Here is an 18352-nt window from a genome sequence, read left to right as displayed (position 1 = left end):
AAGGCATTAAATCCTGAGATAAACCCTATGACAAGAAGAGAATTTCAATCTTCTATAGCGTGAGCACACAGCACCATCTCTGGCAGTCTTATCCCTGTCTTTACCTGGAGATCATTAAGTATTCATTGGCCTGACAGGTGACTATCCACTTAGCGCCACGAATGTATATAATAGTGGCAACTGCATCACAACAACCACATACAATTATACCCAACAATTGCAACGGAAATACTAATAAAAACTAACTGAGAAAGGGTTGGGACCAATCAACACATTTTCTTGTATATATATAATTACTAACACCTGTGTGTGTGTGTGTGTGTGTGTGTGTGTGTGTGTGTGTGTGTGTGTGTGTGTGTGTGTGTGTGTGTGTGTGTGTATGTATGTGTATACACACACACACACAGGTGTTAGTAATTGCGCATCTTTAGCTCTTTATCTGTACTACACCTTAACAAATGTAGCCTCTTAACTAATTTGACGTAATACTCCCTTAACTCCTAAAATCAGTAGCAGTAGTGTATTACATAAGCACAGAAGCCTACTGAATACTCTAAGTCATTACCGGTGTCTGCATGTAGACTGAAGTGCATTTACTGCATTTGGGAAACTCTACAGTCAAGAATTACATGTATTGCCATATACACTCATCTGGCAATCCGCATAACAACAAAGTTTAGAAGGCAGGTGTTGTAGCATATTGTAGCATGTTGTATTTTGCCTCGTTATCTGGTTACCTGCTCTTGTTGCTGGTTTCCCCTCTGGTTCTGTTGTTCCTTTGTCGCGGTCATTGTAAAATCGTAGAATTAATATAACTTCTGTTTGCTGGTCTGAACTGTGCAGAAGGTGGATTCCAATACCAGCTTCTCTATCAATTCGAGAACCCCGATATCTTCGAGATGCGGGCACCGAAAAGTAAAGCACCAGCGTTCTCCAAGCAAGTGCCAGCAAAGGCAGAATGTACCGAGACGCTGGCTGAAATAGAACTGTCACGATTCTGAGCTGCCACAGGCTGCGGAGACACCTGAGGTTGTGTTCACATTCTGCAAAAGCACAACCTACAGAAGCAAAAAGCCTGCAGCTGCTGACAGTATTGTAGCATCCAACCAGCAGAAGTCCTTGATATGCTGCTGACCTGTGTTTTTGTTTGAGCCCTGTTAAAGCAGAAATGGATCCCGACGTGTACTGCAGCGTCCGTTTGATCTGCACATCTGGGGCAAAAATCGAATAGTGAAATTCAGTTTCCCTCCTTGTAAGGAAGAGACCATTTAATCGTGCCTTGTAGGGGTGACCCATAATGTGTACATCCATTAACTATACTCTGAAGATTAAAGCTGTTTTACAAAAACCGTCAAACTTTTATAGTAACGTTACTGGAGTATGCTTTAACCCTTCATGGCCCAGGGCATATTCCCATACCTATGTAATGCATATTATCTCAATGTCAAATATATTGGACTGTATGCACAAATAAAGTATCACTTGCCCAGCAATATCTAATGTGTGGATTTTAAAATGCAGGTCTCTGAGGCTTTTAAAATGGGGATACGTTCTATTCTATTCTATTAAGAACAATTGCATTGTGATTTGAAATTTTTACTAAAATAATTTGGTTGGATAAATGGTTTCCTTAAAAGGTCAAACGAGGAAATGTCCTTTGTTGCGCTGGCGTCTCTGCAGGTGAGGAGGAAATGGCTGTTGCAAATGCGTGAATCATTGCGGAAATTACCACAAGCTCTGCTTAACCACGGCTAGTAAAGGTGAAAGAGGAAGGGGAATAACAATAAACACATTATGAGATCAGACACAGGGTCCACTTCAACCGCCCAAACGACTTAAATGCCCACGCTTTTTAAATCATTAGGGCTTACGAAGTTTACGGCGTCCTTGCGCCCTAAGGTACCAGCCACTGTGCTGTTATTAGTTCTGTATTAAACTCCAATGCACTCAGACAGTGACAGATCACATTAACACGGGATATCAATCTAATCCAGTAGCGCACCTGAATAAGTGGGTGTCACCGTATGCAAATTAACCATTTCACCAGAAATAGTGGATGTACCCAAATGCAGCTGAAGTGTTTCTGTCCAAAATTAACTTATTCTCGCTGGAGGTGTTAAAATAAGTATCGATGCTTCCAAAAGTTATTATAAATACACAGTGCATTGACACAGGCTATGTTCTATGAACAAAGCTGTCAAATACTGTTTTTAATGTAAGCATTTAATTTTAAACGTCATAAGCAACGATATCATAACATGCCAATAGATTTTTGAATTTGAATACTTGGCTATTTACCTTCAAATCACACCTCAAGGTTATGTTAATTGTTTTCAATAAAGCCACGATTAAAATTATGAAATTAGCTTTTGGTAGCGCTCATTATTTATTTATTTATTTATTTTTATTTTTGAAGCTACTGTATGTGAATGGTGCATGTAATCGGCTATATGTTATAATTATACAAAGTTGTACTGGCACACATTTTTTTTTTTTTTAATCTCTTTTCTACCTTATGAGCTGTGCGTTCACTGAGATCCCCAATATCCATTCAAATTCTAAGAGGAATTCAGAGATCTGGGCATCTGGGGTATGGGCATTCTGAGGTTTGATGGATGATGGACTATCACAAGCTTGCAGTACTTTAATGACCTGCATTCAAAAGAAATGTTACACCAAGTCAGTATTAATCCTTCTTGAAAATAGCATGTTGTCTATTCCATTGAGCAAACTGTACACTTAATCAGAAACCGTGTGTTGTTGTATGAATAGACTGTAACAACTATGCTTTCAACATGCACAGGGTGTTTCAGAAGCCTGGAACCATAAGTCAAATAAAAAAATCATCATGTATCTGTACTCTCCAATGAATGTGGCATTTGGGATTCTAGGGGTGCATCGTTTTACACAGATAATTACCCAAAGTTAAAAGGCTAGCAATCCACCATCAGCCATAGATGGTCAGGCCAGACCTGGAATGTTTCACAAAGTCAAAGACACTGCAAGTTGTGTCCTCCAGGGCTTCAGTTTCCAATCTGTAGTTACACACTCTACAGTTATTTTCTAAAGTATTCATGATTGACTATGTCTTGGAAGACCGGACTATTGGTTATATATATATATATATATATATATATATATATATATATATATATATATATATATATATATATATATATATATATATTAACTTACTTAATGAGATAGAAAGGAGGTCTCATACATTGCTCTTAGTCACACTGTGTGCTGCACTGAATAAACAGTAATTGCACATAAATCTCCTTGACTCTTCAATGTAACCCACTAACAGAAACTAATCTCGTCCTTCAATTTCTTCAATAAACTGATTTATCATTTAGTAATTCCACTCTATTTTCAAGAAGATGTTTTTTTCAGTTTTTAAACTGAATACTGTAGTTCAACTGCCCGGGAAGTCAAAATGTTGACTATAAGGGTGGTCTTTTTTGAAAGACAAATAATTTCCAAGGCTTTAACACTCATTGTCTTACTTCACACCTTTAGTGCTCATTACGTTATTTTCACATTGACTTGGATGAAACACATTATCTTGCTACTCACCCCACTATGAAGGAAACCTTGTTCAGCAGGTCTCACAATCCCACTAGAGCACACACCCCCCCCCCCCCCCCCCCCCCCCCCCCCACCCCCCGCCCACAAGATACTTAATTTCTAGCTTTTAAAGTGTTCAATCTTCAGATAGCTGGACTGTTCTTAGTTATGTTTTACAAGACAAAAAGTTCCTGAGTGACAGGGTTAGGGGGATCCCGATTGTCCCACCCCAGATAGATGGGATGTATCTCATGAGTGTTTTGGTCTTTCACAATAGACGGTATTTCCAGTAGTATTTTTTTTAGGTAGATTTGTTTTATGTGAATCTACTTCTAACAGCCAAGCATATCCCTACATAGAGTACATCATGTCACCAGTATATATATCTATATCTATCACATAATATATATAATCCATGGTATATATATATGATAAGATATATATATATATATATATATATATATATATATATATATATATATATAATATATATATATATAGTCAATATATATCTATATATTATATAGTCAGTTCGTCCATGTGTTCATACAAGCAGGGTCTAGCAGTGGTTAACCATTGTAAATGATGGTTAAATCAGGGTTGACCAGGTATTTGGTTTATGCTATGGATTCAAATATCTTGGCAGGTCTTCAACAGTACCTCTAAAGCCTATAGGTGTATTGAGTAGTTGCACTGAAATAGTTTTCTGCCTGAAATTCACATAGCTAGAGGGTCTTATCTAACAAATGATCAACTATGGCTTACCAAACATAAGCTGTAGAGTGGCAGAACTAGATTGTTTTGTGTGACATCTGTGAGAAGCTTTCTTTCACATCAATGCAACTCAATTTATTCAGCAGAGCTGGGGTGTCAACAAGGCAAACATAATAACCCTACAAAAATAATCTAGCTATCTCAGGTGATTGACAGTTTTTAACAATCACACTTTCAAAGCTGCAAATGAAACAGATGAAGAGCGCGTGAAGACAAGTAAGCAGAAAAGAGTGTCACAAGGCACTTTTAGAAACTAAATTTCACATGCCATCTGTTGTTTTTCTTTCCCAGACAGCAATGCTTACAGCCTTGGGCCAGCTATGAGTATGGATTAGTACAGGCTTGATCAATAGCAGCTGAAGAAGCCGCTAGCCTCAGCTAACACTAAATCCAGTGATCCGTTAGAGAAGAAACTAAACAAAACAATGCCTCAGAGGAGTATTGGGGTAATTAACCCTTTGAAATTTCAATGGACTTTGACACTAACTGGAGCACTGCATGCTCTTGATCATTCTAAGTGGAAGTAAGAAATACCACGTTTGCATATGTGACATGTGGCATTTCTTATTGAAGCATTTTTTGCATCCACTAGGGGCAGCGTGTTGCAAGGGGACAGGTTCATGGCTACACTCTAGTGTACCTGCTGAACTTGGAAAAAAGATTTGAGAGTCGCTGGGGTGCATAAAACTTGTGAGTTTTATAATCAGCAGGATGTGATGACTGAAACCAAAAATAACGTGCTGATTTTAACAACATGAATATATCAGTTAAGATAACTGATATTTCACAAGAAGAAGAATATATCAGTTAAGATAACAGATTTTCCAGATCTTTACCAAGCTGCTCTTTAAGGTATGTTTATACTTTCTAGGTATCGGTGCAAAAATGATCAAGCCTTTTTTTTTTTTTTTTTTTTGGTAACAATTACATTACATTAAGTGTCTCTAATTACTGTGAATTTAAATAGTACTTAGCAAATACATGTGTAATTACACAGAATTATAAGTTATTATGCACTGTTATGATGTACTTAATGTATAAATATTTTTTGCATGATATATGTAAATACGTAGTAAAGTCCTACCTTTTTTATTTTATTGTATTTTTGTGCATGATTTTTCATTATGGCATGATTCTGTTCTGTACATTTAATGGAAGTACATTTGCTTGAGAAGGCCTGTCCATTGTGATCAGTTTACTACGGTTACACAGTACTTTTTTTCCAAGCTGTCTTCCTTTAAAGTTTACTGAGGTGTATAATGAGAAGCAGCTAAATTACCATTGCACATTCCAAAGTTTTCTAACTATAATAAGGGTTAAAATGCTGTGTAGCTTCTGCAAAAAACATTACCCAACCAAAAAAAATGAATGCTGGCAGTTAAAAACAACACATGCTGTTAAACAATGAAAGTAGCTCCCTTGCTTAATGATCTTAACAAGAAATAAGCTGTTACAAATATATTGTTTTTGGTGATGGATATTGGTTTGGCTGAGAATCAGACCATTTAAAACCACTTAACTATTAAAACAAAATTGTGTTGTATCGGATTGTGTATGATACTGCGGCTCCTGGACATATTTAACTAATAAAGTGTTGTCTGTGTATTCTAGAATATTTGAGCCGTGTGTATTCAAAATAGCTTGTATTTATCTGGCTGTTTGAAATCCCACTTCACTAAATGTGTTTAAAATCAAACTTCATTGCAGCAAGAACTACACCCATCTATGTTTTTCCTTTGGGCAGTTCAGACATTATACATAATTATTAAACTCCTCTTTGTGAAGTATCCCACAGGAGATTATGCTCCAAGGCCCATTTATATGCCACAGATGATACTTTCCATGACCTTGATCATTCCTGCAAGGAATACACTGGCCTGTATTGGTTCATCCATGAAAAAAAATCCCTACTTTAATATAGGCTTTTTCAGCTGTATTGAAATTTGTTGGCCCTTATTCACACAGTGAAGGTGACTGATACTGTGAGACCAAATATATATATATATATATATATATATATTATATATATATATATATATATTATATATATAATAATATAGGCTAAGATAAACTAATTATTTTAAACTACCTCTGATCTTTATACACAAGAGTCTTTTTATATATTTAACACATTTTATTTCCAGATTTGTGGACCCAGGGTCCAAAGGGGAGACAGGTTCAAGTCTATTCAATTCTAATGCGCTCTCTCTCCCTTTAAATTGATCTATAAAGCGTGCATATATGCACTGCTTGATATACTGCACTTATACTCTATCTGATTCCCTAAAGAAGGCTGGAATACATGCATGTGCCAGTCATCAGCACTTAAAAAGCAAATGTAAAAGAGGATGGTAAAATATTGGAATTTCTGTGTGTGCATGTTAGGGGAGCGTGCCAAAAATACATACACAAATTTCTTAGTGTATTGATGTTTTTTACTGTCCCAGATGAAGGTTAAAACCAGGGCACATACTGTACAGCACAGCACTAAGAAATCAGATCCTGTAATAATGCTGCCTGAATCACTTCAGTCTAAATTGGCTGTCATCCCCTTTTTGATGCAACAAAACAGATTATCATTTAGTTGCTAAATGTAATGGAAAATACTTACCGTGTTCGTGCAAGCTCATTATCATATTAAAAAGTTTCCCTTAATATTTAGCAAAGGCTGAGCAGCAGTAGATCATCCAGTTTTAAAAACAGTACTATAGAGCCAACACAAAACTTATGCAATTAAAAAAAAAAAAACAACCAAAAAAAACAAGGAAAGGTGACTATTTGTTCCATTATGTTTGGGGGTAAGTATACTCTGTATCAAACTCCTACAATGAAGCTAAAAAGCACTTTATAGATTGTTTTATTATATCTGCAGCACGCCCATTTGAATTTAAATCAAAGAACTGGATTATTTTTTTTTTTAAATCACCCTCTAGAAACACATTTCTCAATGTTCAAATTTGATAAGCAGAATATTTTCAAATTGAATTTGCTTTTTCACTATAATAGCCAAAAAATGCTCCTTTCGTGCCATTCGTACGACACAACCAGCTTTATAGTACATTCTATAGTGCTCCTGTTATAGCACCACTTATTACATACTGTAAATGTATAATATTTGATCACGGCTCCCCATAATACAATCTGATGCTTATTCACAGCTGTTGTCTGCAGTATTATACTTAAACTTGGTGAGGCAATCTGGCTTTAACGCTTACTTTATATGATATTTTTTATTAGATGAAGAAAAGCTAACAAAAAAACACCACTGTTAGCCATAGTGGCTTTTTTTTTCTATAACGCCAGTGTCAAAGCCAGGTTGACTATGGAGTTTCAAATACAATGTTACTCAAAATAGCTGTAGATAAACACCAGATTAGATTAAGTGCATATTATCAACTTTCAATAAAACCAAAAGAAAGGCATTATTTTGAGTTACTAATATAGGCAGAAACATTGCACTGTAACCCACAATATAGGAGCTAATTGTATAGTTTAAATGCAACAGGATGATATAATGTCAGTAATTCAAGCAAACATGCAACAGATTGATTTCAAGTCTTTTTACTCTTACTAAATAATAATAATAATATAACAAAATCCCCCTCCAGCCCAAGATTAAGTCACCCAACTTCAACAACGGTATGGATGTTAATGTGGTAAAACATTGTGAAATAAATACGTAAATAATCAATAATCGTGTTGTATCTGCCCCTAGATTCGTCAAGCCTCTAATGTAAAATGGTTAGCTGCGTTTTAAGCATTACAATTGCAACTGATTGAGTTCTCACTTAACAGGTCATTTTATAGAATTGTTTTCTTTATATTTCTTATGCTACATATAATGACAGGACAACATTTGCAATATGTGTAGAACAGATTGATTGAATAAAGGAGCAACTACTATGTGGATTGGTTTAATGATCTTTGTAATTTAACATTTTAAAACCTATTAATCACCCAATTTAGCTGATAAGCCAGCAGACCATTTATGATATGGCATCTAATCAAGAAATGGCTAAGTGGTACCATCAAGACTCTAAAGTTTAAAAAGAACACCCACTGTTAAGCATTTAGTACTTTAATAACTTTGAAGCTACTAATGAAAGAAGATTAAATGGGTCACAGGTAATGTGTTGGGAAGACAATCTTCTCAAGGACATTGTTTGTATATTTCAAAACCATTTGACTCTGCTTTATAAAAAAACAAAAAAAAAAACGAAGTCTTATTAGGGAAATTTATGAATCATAATGCACAAATAATGCAATAACAATAATAGGTTGAACGATACACCTAAGGACCATTGGTTATCTTGAATAAGTATCTGTCATTTATTTCCAAAAGAAATTAATATTAATATTGCATCATAAAATCTGATGATAACAAATGACCCCAAAGACTGTAAAACATCACTGTATTGGTGGCAGGCTTTGAGATTCTGCTTTCTGCATTCACACAAAAGGCTAACGCTGTACTAATTCATCTTACCATAAAATGTAAAACTTCATGAATAATAACTAAGCATTTATAGGCTTCAAGACATTTTAATGTCCATCTTTTTTAAACTATTCAAATTGATGAAGCATTGCCGCTCAATAGATGCAGTGACATTGTGGGAAGCAGCAGAAGACATTTTTACATTATATACTCTGAAATGAGTTCCAGTAAACAGGCACTGCCTTTTTCAAATGTATCATAAATCTTATTAGATTCGGAGATATCTGCAAGTCTGTGGGTTGGATTACAAATCAGTGGTTTGCAGGGCTGCCCATACACTTCATATGTCATCCTCTGGAAATAATTTTTTTGTTGAAGAATAACTTGGCAGCCAAGGCAAGTAAGCAGCAGGAATAGCAAATGCTGAACTCATACCCCTTCTCCACTGGCACATCTGACCCGTGAGGGCTTTATATGGCATGGGTACGGGTGGTTCTCCACTGACTATTTGTCAAGCCAAGCGAGAACCAAACCATCAAACTCTGGCCTCACCAGACCACGCGCTGAGCAGAGCCAGGGGTGTGGTTAAGGATTTTCGTCATTACGTTGCATCAGTCAGTATACTCCAGAAAGAAAAACAACAACAACAGCAACATGACGGGCCGCAGTGTGAAGAGAGGAAAGTCCAGCTGTAGTTTCTTTGTGGGCAGATGGAAGTATTCAGGAAGATCTGGGAGTTTATACCCAGCTTTCTGTTGATTTGAAGCAAATGGACATAAACCACGGACATGGTACACTTAACCCACACATTCAAAAACACAAAATTCTACCAAATTTCTTATCCTTAAAATAAAAACAATTCTAAACTTTTACAATAATATAAATCAATCAAAATATTGTACTGCTGTACCAACAACCCAGGGTCTCCTTAACTGCACCGAAAGGGCTGGTATGTCCCTGGTGTGGCTCAGTTGTGCAGTGGAAAAGAGGCATCAGACTCAGGAAAATGTGCTTTAGTGTTGGAGAGCACACTTATTTATAAAAGAAACAACATCAATCAGAAAATGCTGGCTGTTTTAGCAGGGTTGATTTCTCAGTACACACATCTTTTTGCACATTTGATTGGCTTACCTGACCAACCAGCGGGGAAGTACAGTACAGCAATTTGCATTACAATGACGGACTCTTAATCAAATTGATTGTCTTAATAGGAACAGTCTCCTACATCAATTCCATAACATCGTGGATAGGACCTCAGTATATTTGTGATGTTTGTCTTATTTTGATTTTTTAATATTATTATTATTATTATTATTATTATTATTATTATAATGAGGGATGTCTATCTGTTACTTTTCATCAAAGTTTCCAAAATGCATTTAAAGCTTTGAAGAGATTTACCCTTTATGATTAATCATTCACATTATATGAAGCTTCCTCTGCTTTTAGCAATATGACTTCTGCTGAAATGCAAATGGTATGGACACCCCCCTGTCACTGACAATCTGAACATAACTCCTGCTGTGTAAATATTATTAGCAGAAGTAACATAGAGACCTACTTCACCACTTACATTAGGTGTAACAGCTAGCAGTAGTTTTTTTGATTGATAACTCCCACACTGGTATCAATATATTTTTTTAACTGTGTTTCACTGGATATGGCAAATGCAACACTCAACTTCCCCAATATCCCATCGGTTTTAATTATCTCTTCAGGTCCTTCTAGGAGAGATACATCCACTCCATGAACCTCAGTAGTCTATATACCTATGACATTGTGCACAAATAAGGTCTTTCAAAGTCCATCTCTCCAGGTAACCAGCAAAACAGATCATGTCCCAAATATCCTGGTGCTCTGCTACATACAGTATGTTACAGTCAATCCCACAGGCTCAGACTTGCATGAAAACAACCCAATAAAAATTACGGTAAAGTATATATTAAAATGACTGATTTACAGTATATAGAATAACCACGATCCGATCCTCACAGTAACTAAATACGCTACATAACATAATAACTAGTTTCATCACAATGTTCTATGATCGTCTCCACTATAGCCCTGTTGCTGTAGATTTTATCCCCTCAATAGTATACTTAAAGAAAAAAACAACCACTTAGAAACCAGCCACAGTCAAACTGCCTGTACTATGTTTTAAACTACACCCCTAACACAAGCAATAACATTGATTGATTATTGTGTTGCTAATAACCAGTGTGAAGTATATATCCCTCATCAGCACTGACTCTAATAACCAGTGTGAAGCATGTATACCTCATCAACAGTGACTTTATTTAGTACTTTTCATACATCCCAAACACATTGCATCCCAGAGGCTAGTTTGGATATGCAGCTTTAAGATATTGATGTTGTTTGTGTGTTTGAGCCTTAGGCGAATTGAAATATGAACAGAAGCACCTTCTTTTTTTTTTTTTTTTTTTTTTTTTTGCTGAAACAAAAAACATAACTATGACAAAGGATAAGAATAGGTTCAATGCAGCATGGGGAAGATTGTGTCTTGATTGAAGTGCATGGTTAAAAATGTGCATTGCAGAAATCACTGTGCCAGCACTAAAACTATGGCCTGTTTTTCCTGTACTATGAATCTCCATGGAGAATAACAACTGTATGTTACAACACACGTTATTTCTTAGAGGAACAGTACCATATGTGTGGCTGTTGGGATACAATAAACAGTAAGGCTTTAAAGCATTCTTCCCAGTCTTGAAGCTTGGATGCTACTTTTGATGTCACGGTTAAAATGTAAAGACCTGATTAAAATGTCAACTTTAGCTCAATATGCTGTAGAAGTCTTTTATATTCAGAATTTTAAATGAATTCTCATCACACAGTGTGTTGTTAAAAAACGTAATCATGTGGTTACAGTTTGGATTGGAAGTTTCAGCTGTCAACTTGTATATCATTCTCTTTGGTCCCGCTAGTGCTGTAAATGCTTTTGGCTCAATGCTATTATAAAATATGTCAACGTCCTTTGCCAATTACTCTACATACCAATACATGACAACCCTGATTTTATGTCGTGCCTAATATTATTCATCTCAAACTGGGTTTTCTGAAACAATCTGACATGGGTGCAGTTAACAGAAATTTCAGACAAGCTATCTTTTATGAAACTGACAGTTCTACAAGACATGGATGACTAATGCCCAACAAAATGCCTATCTGAAGCATTCTGCTCATGAAGCACTGTTTGTCAATCAATGCATTGCTAACACTTTGACAGCAGGATCACATAAGGCACCCTAATGTTTAGTATTTTTACTATTGAATGTTTAAAGAGTAAATGGTTTCGAATGCCATTTTTCCCTGGCCCTTAACCTTTTGTATCATAGCTGCAAGCATTATAGGGGCTAGAATATATATATATATATATATATATATATATATATATATATATATATATATATATATATATATATATATATATATACTAGCATCCACATTATCTCCATGATCTAAGGCGGCATTCAGATGTGTTATATACAATATTCATAACATGTATAGTACTTGAAGTGCTTTGCAAGGTGTTGAATGATACAACAAGGAAAGGGTTTTGATTGATTTACTCAACAGAGATAGCCTAATGTCTCATTACTGTCAATTGGAAGGAGTTTTCTTGATCCATAGCATCACTTCAGGTTAAATCTGAGCATTACTTAATATAAAAGACACTTCCTTTTATCAGCTTTCCAGTCCAGTTTAATTACATTCTGTAAGTTAGCAAAAACGGTAGGTAACGCATGGTTGCAGAGCTTAATTTAATTCCAGAAACACACATATGGACATGTACCAGTAACACTGAAGTTAGAACACTCTTCCTGGCCCCGCCCCTGTATTAATGTATATATTATTTTGTTGTTATTGTTATGATTTGTTTACGTTTTTATGTATATATATACACTGCTGTGCAAGAGTCTTAGATGTGTTGCATTTTAATTGTCTGATCATTATGACCATCAACAATTTACTCAAAGCCTCCACTAGTATTTTCAAATAGTATAATAACCATGTTATAATAACCTTAGAGTATTACAGTGCAAACCCCAGCCTGTAGCTGTGCACTTGTTGTGAGTTTTACGTGCAACCATGATGTCAGATTGTTCATCATTAGAAAGACAGTCCTTGTCATAATTGTCTGTCTGCTTCAGACGAGTGATCTGTACATAAGCAGTACAAATCTAAGTAAAACTACAATAGGTGACAGCAACAAAAAAAAAATAATAATAAAAAATCACTCTACTGAAAACAGAGTGAAAAAAAAAATCCTCCCGCAGCAACATTAAACACAGTTCAAATCATCTTCGTTATGAAAAGCAAATTGCTTTGAGACCAAGGACAAAAGTATGTTTTTAATAAGTCTTCTGTCACACTTGTTTCTAATAGTAAACACTGCATTCTACATCTGTTACAGATTACCTTATCAAATGATAAGGAATACATTGTAATGAATTGTTTGTATCTATAAGGCACATTGTATATAGTGTACTCAATACAGTGAGCTAGGCTATTAATGACATTACATTTAATAGTGATATAAAGACTTTCAATAAAGATATGTACACTGCTGTGCAAAAAGTCTTAGACATGTTGCATTTTTCTAGTCTGATGCATTATGAGCATCAATAATTTACTCTAAGCCTCCACTACTATTTTGTACTATTATAACAACCTTGACTTGCATAAAGAAGGAAAAATATTGACTGAAATAGATTTTCAAGGTGAGGTATCCGAAACATAATCTACAAGTAGAGAGAAACATTGACAAACCTAGGACTGGAAGACCTAAAAAGTTGTCTTTGAAGAATATTTGAAGATAATATTTTTAAGGAATAGAAAGAAGACAAGCATTGAATTAATAACGGAACTGGCAGAAGGCACAGATGTCATTGTCTATAAAGCAACAGCACAAAGGTCACTCTTGAAATCAGGACTTAAAGAATGTGTTGCAGTAAGAATACCTCTGTTAAGAAGGGGGAACAAGTCTAAAATATGCACAACACAGAAATTGGACTATGGAACAATGGTCAAAAGTGCTTTGGACTGTTGATGGATGGACAACGACACCTGTGCCTTCTGCCAGTTCTGTTGTCAATTTAACACTTGTCTTCTTTCTGTTCTTTAAGGATATTATCTTCAAGTATTGCTCATCCTTGTGAGATAGCTTTTTGCATCTTCCAGTCCTGGGTTTGTAAATTACAGATGATGTTTCTCTGTACTTGTTGGTTATGCTTCGGATACCACACCTTGAAAATCAAGTGATGCGAGCTATTTCACTTAATGTTTTTTCTTCTTTTGTAAGTCAAGGTTGTTATAATAGTAGAAAACACTAGTGGAGGCTTTGTTGATGCTCATAATGCATCAGAGTAGAAAAATGTAACATGCCTAAGAATTTTGCACAGCAGTGTGCATGTACAGTATTTGTTTCTATATTACTATGATTTTGCTATTTTTGTTTTGGATGGGTAGGGAGGGGGTTAAATTCCTCCCTGCCAGAAATATATGTGAGAATGTGGCTGGAGTCTTAATTAGGTCATTGTTAATTATTGATTAATTGGGCTCCAGCCACCTACTATAAAAAAACAGGAGTAAGCCTTTGTCTGGGTGGAGAGTTGAAGAGTACAGGAGACTGTTTGGAGAAGAAAAGACTAACGAATGCTACTGGTGTATTTTTTTGTAAGGTACTTGTTTTGTTACTTTTGTGTATTTTGGCACTTGTACCCTTGTGTTTTGTGTTATTTTAATTTAATAAATATGAGCACAGTTTGCCCCTTCCTGGTCTGGCGTCCCCATACGAGCCAACCTGTTCACACCTGATAGCTGAGTTGTTGGCAAAGCATTAACATGAACTCTGAAAGTATGTATTTGCATGAGTGGCATGAAGACAACTTCTCACAAGTTCTCACTATATTATCAAGACAAGTTCTCACTATATGATCAAAGGGTCTTTGGCTTCATAAAGAAGAGCTGTGGTAGTAATTGTAAAATTAAAAAGGAGAATGCTGACTTCTAAAAAGCAGCCTATCAGAATGAGAGATATCTTAAGTTGAATTAGTTTGTGCACTTTGCTAGAGTACCTTTAAGTGTAATATACAGTAGGAAGGACAAAATAAGCATTTTTTTATATATATTGTAAAGCCTAGATTTTAGAATTAATTTGCAAATTGAGTTCTAAGATTGACTTTGTAACAAAACAAGTGATTAAACAATCAAATAAAACAGCTGCCTGTTCAGATTCTGATTCATATTAACTAGTTCATCTAGCTTGAATGTATTGTGGATAGTAAATCACTCTTTTATCCATGGTTACAATTTCGTGAGGAGCTTTTTTTTTTTTTTGCTTGTGTTGTATACATCATACAATTAAATTACCTTATAAAGATTTCTACATTTAGTTACAAGCCTCTCTTTTCCAATATACTCCTTTCTCTGTTTAACCTTTAAATTGTCTGTAATTAAATTGCTGCTTGCGACCAATATCTCTGCTTAATATAGGTCTTAAAGATCAGACCATGCCAAATAATCTGCCCTAGCCACAAGCTAATGTGAGCCCCATATTTACTAGCACCACCTCCAAACACACACCAAGTCAATGCTAACTAAGTCTCCAATAGGCATTTACAGTAGGTTTGTAGCATTTATCATTTTTATTTCATTTATCAGGACATAGAGCTGTGTAAAATAAATCTGTCATACTCCCATGCACTGGCAGTCCACTGAGGAAGTGGGGTTTATTCTGGAAATATCGTTTCCTCTTATGTCAGTCATCCTTCCATTTTAATAAATTATTTATAACAGTTCTCACTGATACAGGTCTGCTACTTAGACATTTAACGAACCATGCGAATATGAATGGTGTGTTCTTTCACGCAAAACACACATAATTTTTCAATGCAAATTTTTAACAAAATCATCTTTCCAGTGTGTTATGAAAGCATCCAGTGTAAATTGTTGATACCATTCCTAAACAACACCAATTTGCTCTAAAGTCAAGCGCAACAAAGAATAACAACATTTCATTTGTCATTGCTACGTTCAATTACTAAAGCAATGTTTTTTAATCTTTAAAGAGGATTTCAAATCAGTATAATTCTTATTTCCAGCACCACACTGTAGTACAAGAAAGTCTTTGGTAAACCACATGAATGGAAGGAGCAAAACATGTCGCAGTTATCTTAACTAATGCATTATAAGGGACTTGTGAGCATATATCACCTAATAAATAATGGATTTAAGAATCTTATAACTTGTATTGCACTAATAGTAGCTAAACAACTTCTTGTTAAATTAGTCCTGCTTTCCCCTTATATAACCCCTGTTGCATCATAGATTGAATGCTCCCAAGGGATTGAATTGTAACCCAGGATCTGTGTTTTTGTAATTGTAGTAATGTCTGACCTGTTTTCCATTTGTAAAAAATGACTTTAATCTGGTACAAAGATATAGCCTGATACATGCTAATATGGGATCCAGGAACAACCTAACACCATTTCTGACTCTGCCATCTGAAATCACACAAATCACCAAAGCTGTTGCAATTTAAAATCTCTCCAATGTATATTGCAAAGCAGAAAAAGCACACTATTACAACAAACACATAGAGAAGTGTATATACAATATATTCTTTATGTATATGTTCAATGCACAGTTACAACCACTGCTGCCTATAAACTAACAGCTGAGCTGAGTCACAGGCTGCCTCCTACACTGCACCCACCAAGGTGCAGACAGCTTTTGTTCTGAATTCGATGGATTTCAAGACTTTAAGGCCATTCATTAAATTGAACGAATTGATTCAAATAAACCAGAAGTTTTGTAAAGGTAGAATACCGTTTATATTAATTAGGGATTGAAGTAAAGACGGTGTACTGAACTATATGAGCATCATACAAACATGTTATATATACACCAGAGCAGTTATTAAACTACTGTCACACCATTAAGGTCCAGATTTGTCTTCTTTAATATAATATATATATATATATATATATATTATATATATATATATATATATATATATATATCATATTATATATAAAAATACGTCTTTCAAAACTTTATACAACTGGGTGTTAATGTTGTATTGTCTACACAATATTTCCAGTTTTAAAACAATGCAAGTTTCAGCCCACTTCTTTTAACCATAAAGGCTCATTAAAATACTTGACATGGGATGCAAAGTTTTAGTAATTGGTCCAGTGAAAAATGCTGTGGGGACATCTGAGGCTCCAGAAGCATCTGCTCAGAAACTTTACCTCACAAAGGTATTCCAGGAGCATACTACTTTGTTATTACATGTCCTTATTGGAGCTGACATGATGTAGATGCTCCTTGCAGGATGATCCTGGAGCAGGTAGTTTAAATACTGACATGCCCAATGTGAGTAGATACTCCTGGAGGTAATGGTGTCCCTGGAGTATTTCTCCCACACATTCATTTGGTCAAATTTTGGGAGAGTTTCCATGTATGGCTATTTACGTGGAGATATGCGTGCATGTTTGGGAGAACAACTCGAGAGGATCAGGTTTGTGGCAGAAAATAACGGTCACAAGAAACCATCCTATAAAAAATAAAAACACATTTGCTGTATTTACTGTATATACTGTATACAACTTCTTAAACCAAGTACTGTGTTGATATTTATTTAAGTTATGAAGAGGGAAAGGTATGCACCATAGAACATCCTGGCAGGCAGCAGCTCTTGACTTTGAGTAACGGGGAGTAATCAGGTCATGTCACCACCTATAAGACATGCTATTCCTACTCAACGCTGTGGTCTATTGTTGCTTCCTGCCAAGTGGTGTTGTTTAAAATCATCTGTTAAAACATATGTAATTATAATACTGAAATCATAACTAGCCATCATCAGCAAAATCTTAAAAGCACAAAAATGTTATTGGTTGGATTCTGTCAGCAAAATGTTAATTCGAAACTGACAGCCTTGCTTAAAACATTGGCCTCCTTCATCCTGTAGAGACAACCTTAATTGTTCATTTATAAAGTTTAAAAATATTGCTGGCTTGAAGACAGTTGCTTTCCACATTACGCAGCATTTAAGATCAAAGTTGAAGGACTTACAGATGGTCAGTGGTATAGTATGTATGAGAAAATAGGCAATAAATATACTATTCTGAAAATACAACGTTATATGTTGAAACCTCAGAAGAAAAGGAGGAGTGTAAGAATGTTTTTTCTTTGACAAAATAGTTAATAATAATAGTGTGAGAGTGTTATAGGGGAAGAGATTTCAAAACAGGAATATGTTGAGGCAGATTTGTGAATTTGAATAGTTATTCTGTTGCAGTCAACCTATTTTTATCATTAAATTACACAAATGACTCAATTTTCCATAAAGGATGTAGCTACTTGGGTTTCACAAGCCAAGAACAGGATTCATTAAAATGCATATAATAGCATCGATCTATAAACCATTCTTAGTTTCTAAGAGAATAAAAATGAATAAAGTAACAAGGTCAGTCTTCATTTGCATTGGTTGTCCTCTGAGAATATAGATTTTTTTTTTTCCAAAATATATTTTATAACTTTAAGATG

General features: G+C 35.3%; 1 protein-coding gene across 1 annotated transcript in view; it reads right to left on the bottom strand.

Moving 5' to 3' along the window:
* The window catches only part of LOC121322997 (inactive dipeptidyl peptidase 10-like), a 101114-nt gene extending 99818 nt beyond the window's left edge, over positions 1 to 1296 (bottom strand). Inside the window, exon 1 of the mRNA XM_041263701.1 lies at positions 738 to 1296. Within this exon, the coding sequence (XP_041119635.1) occupies positions 738 to 1296 (559 nt within the window). The remainder of the gene's footprint in view (positions 1 to 737) is intronic.
* Positions 1297 to 18352: the final 17056 nt, after the last annotated feature.

The sequence above is a fragment of the Polyodon spathula genome, chromosome 11 (genome assembly GCF_017654505.1).
Source record: "Polyodon spathula isolate WHYD16114869_AA chromosome 11, ASM1765450v1, whole genome shotgun sequence".
Lineage (NCBI taxonomy): Eukaryota > Metazoa > Chordata > Actinopteri > Acipenseriformes > Polyodontidae > Polyodon > Polyodon spathula.
The sequence above is the reverse complement of the archived record's forward strand: the minus strand, read 5'-3'. Positions and strand labels throughout refer to the sequence as shown.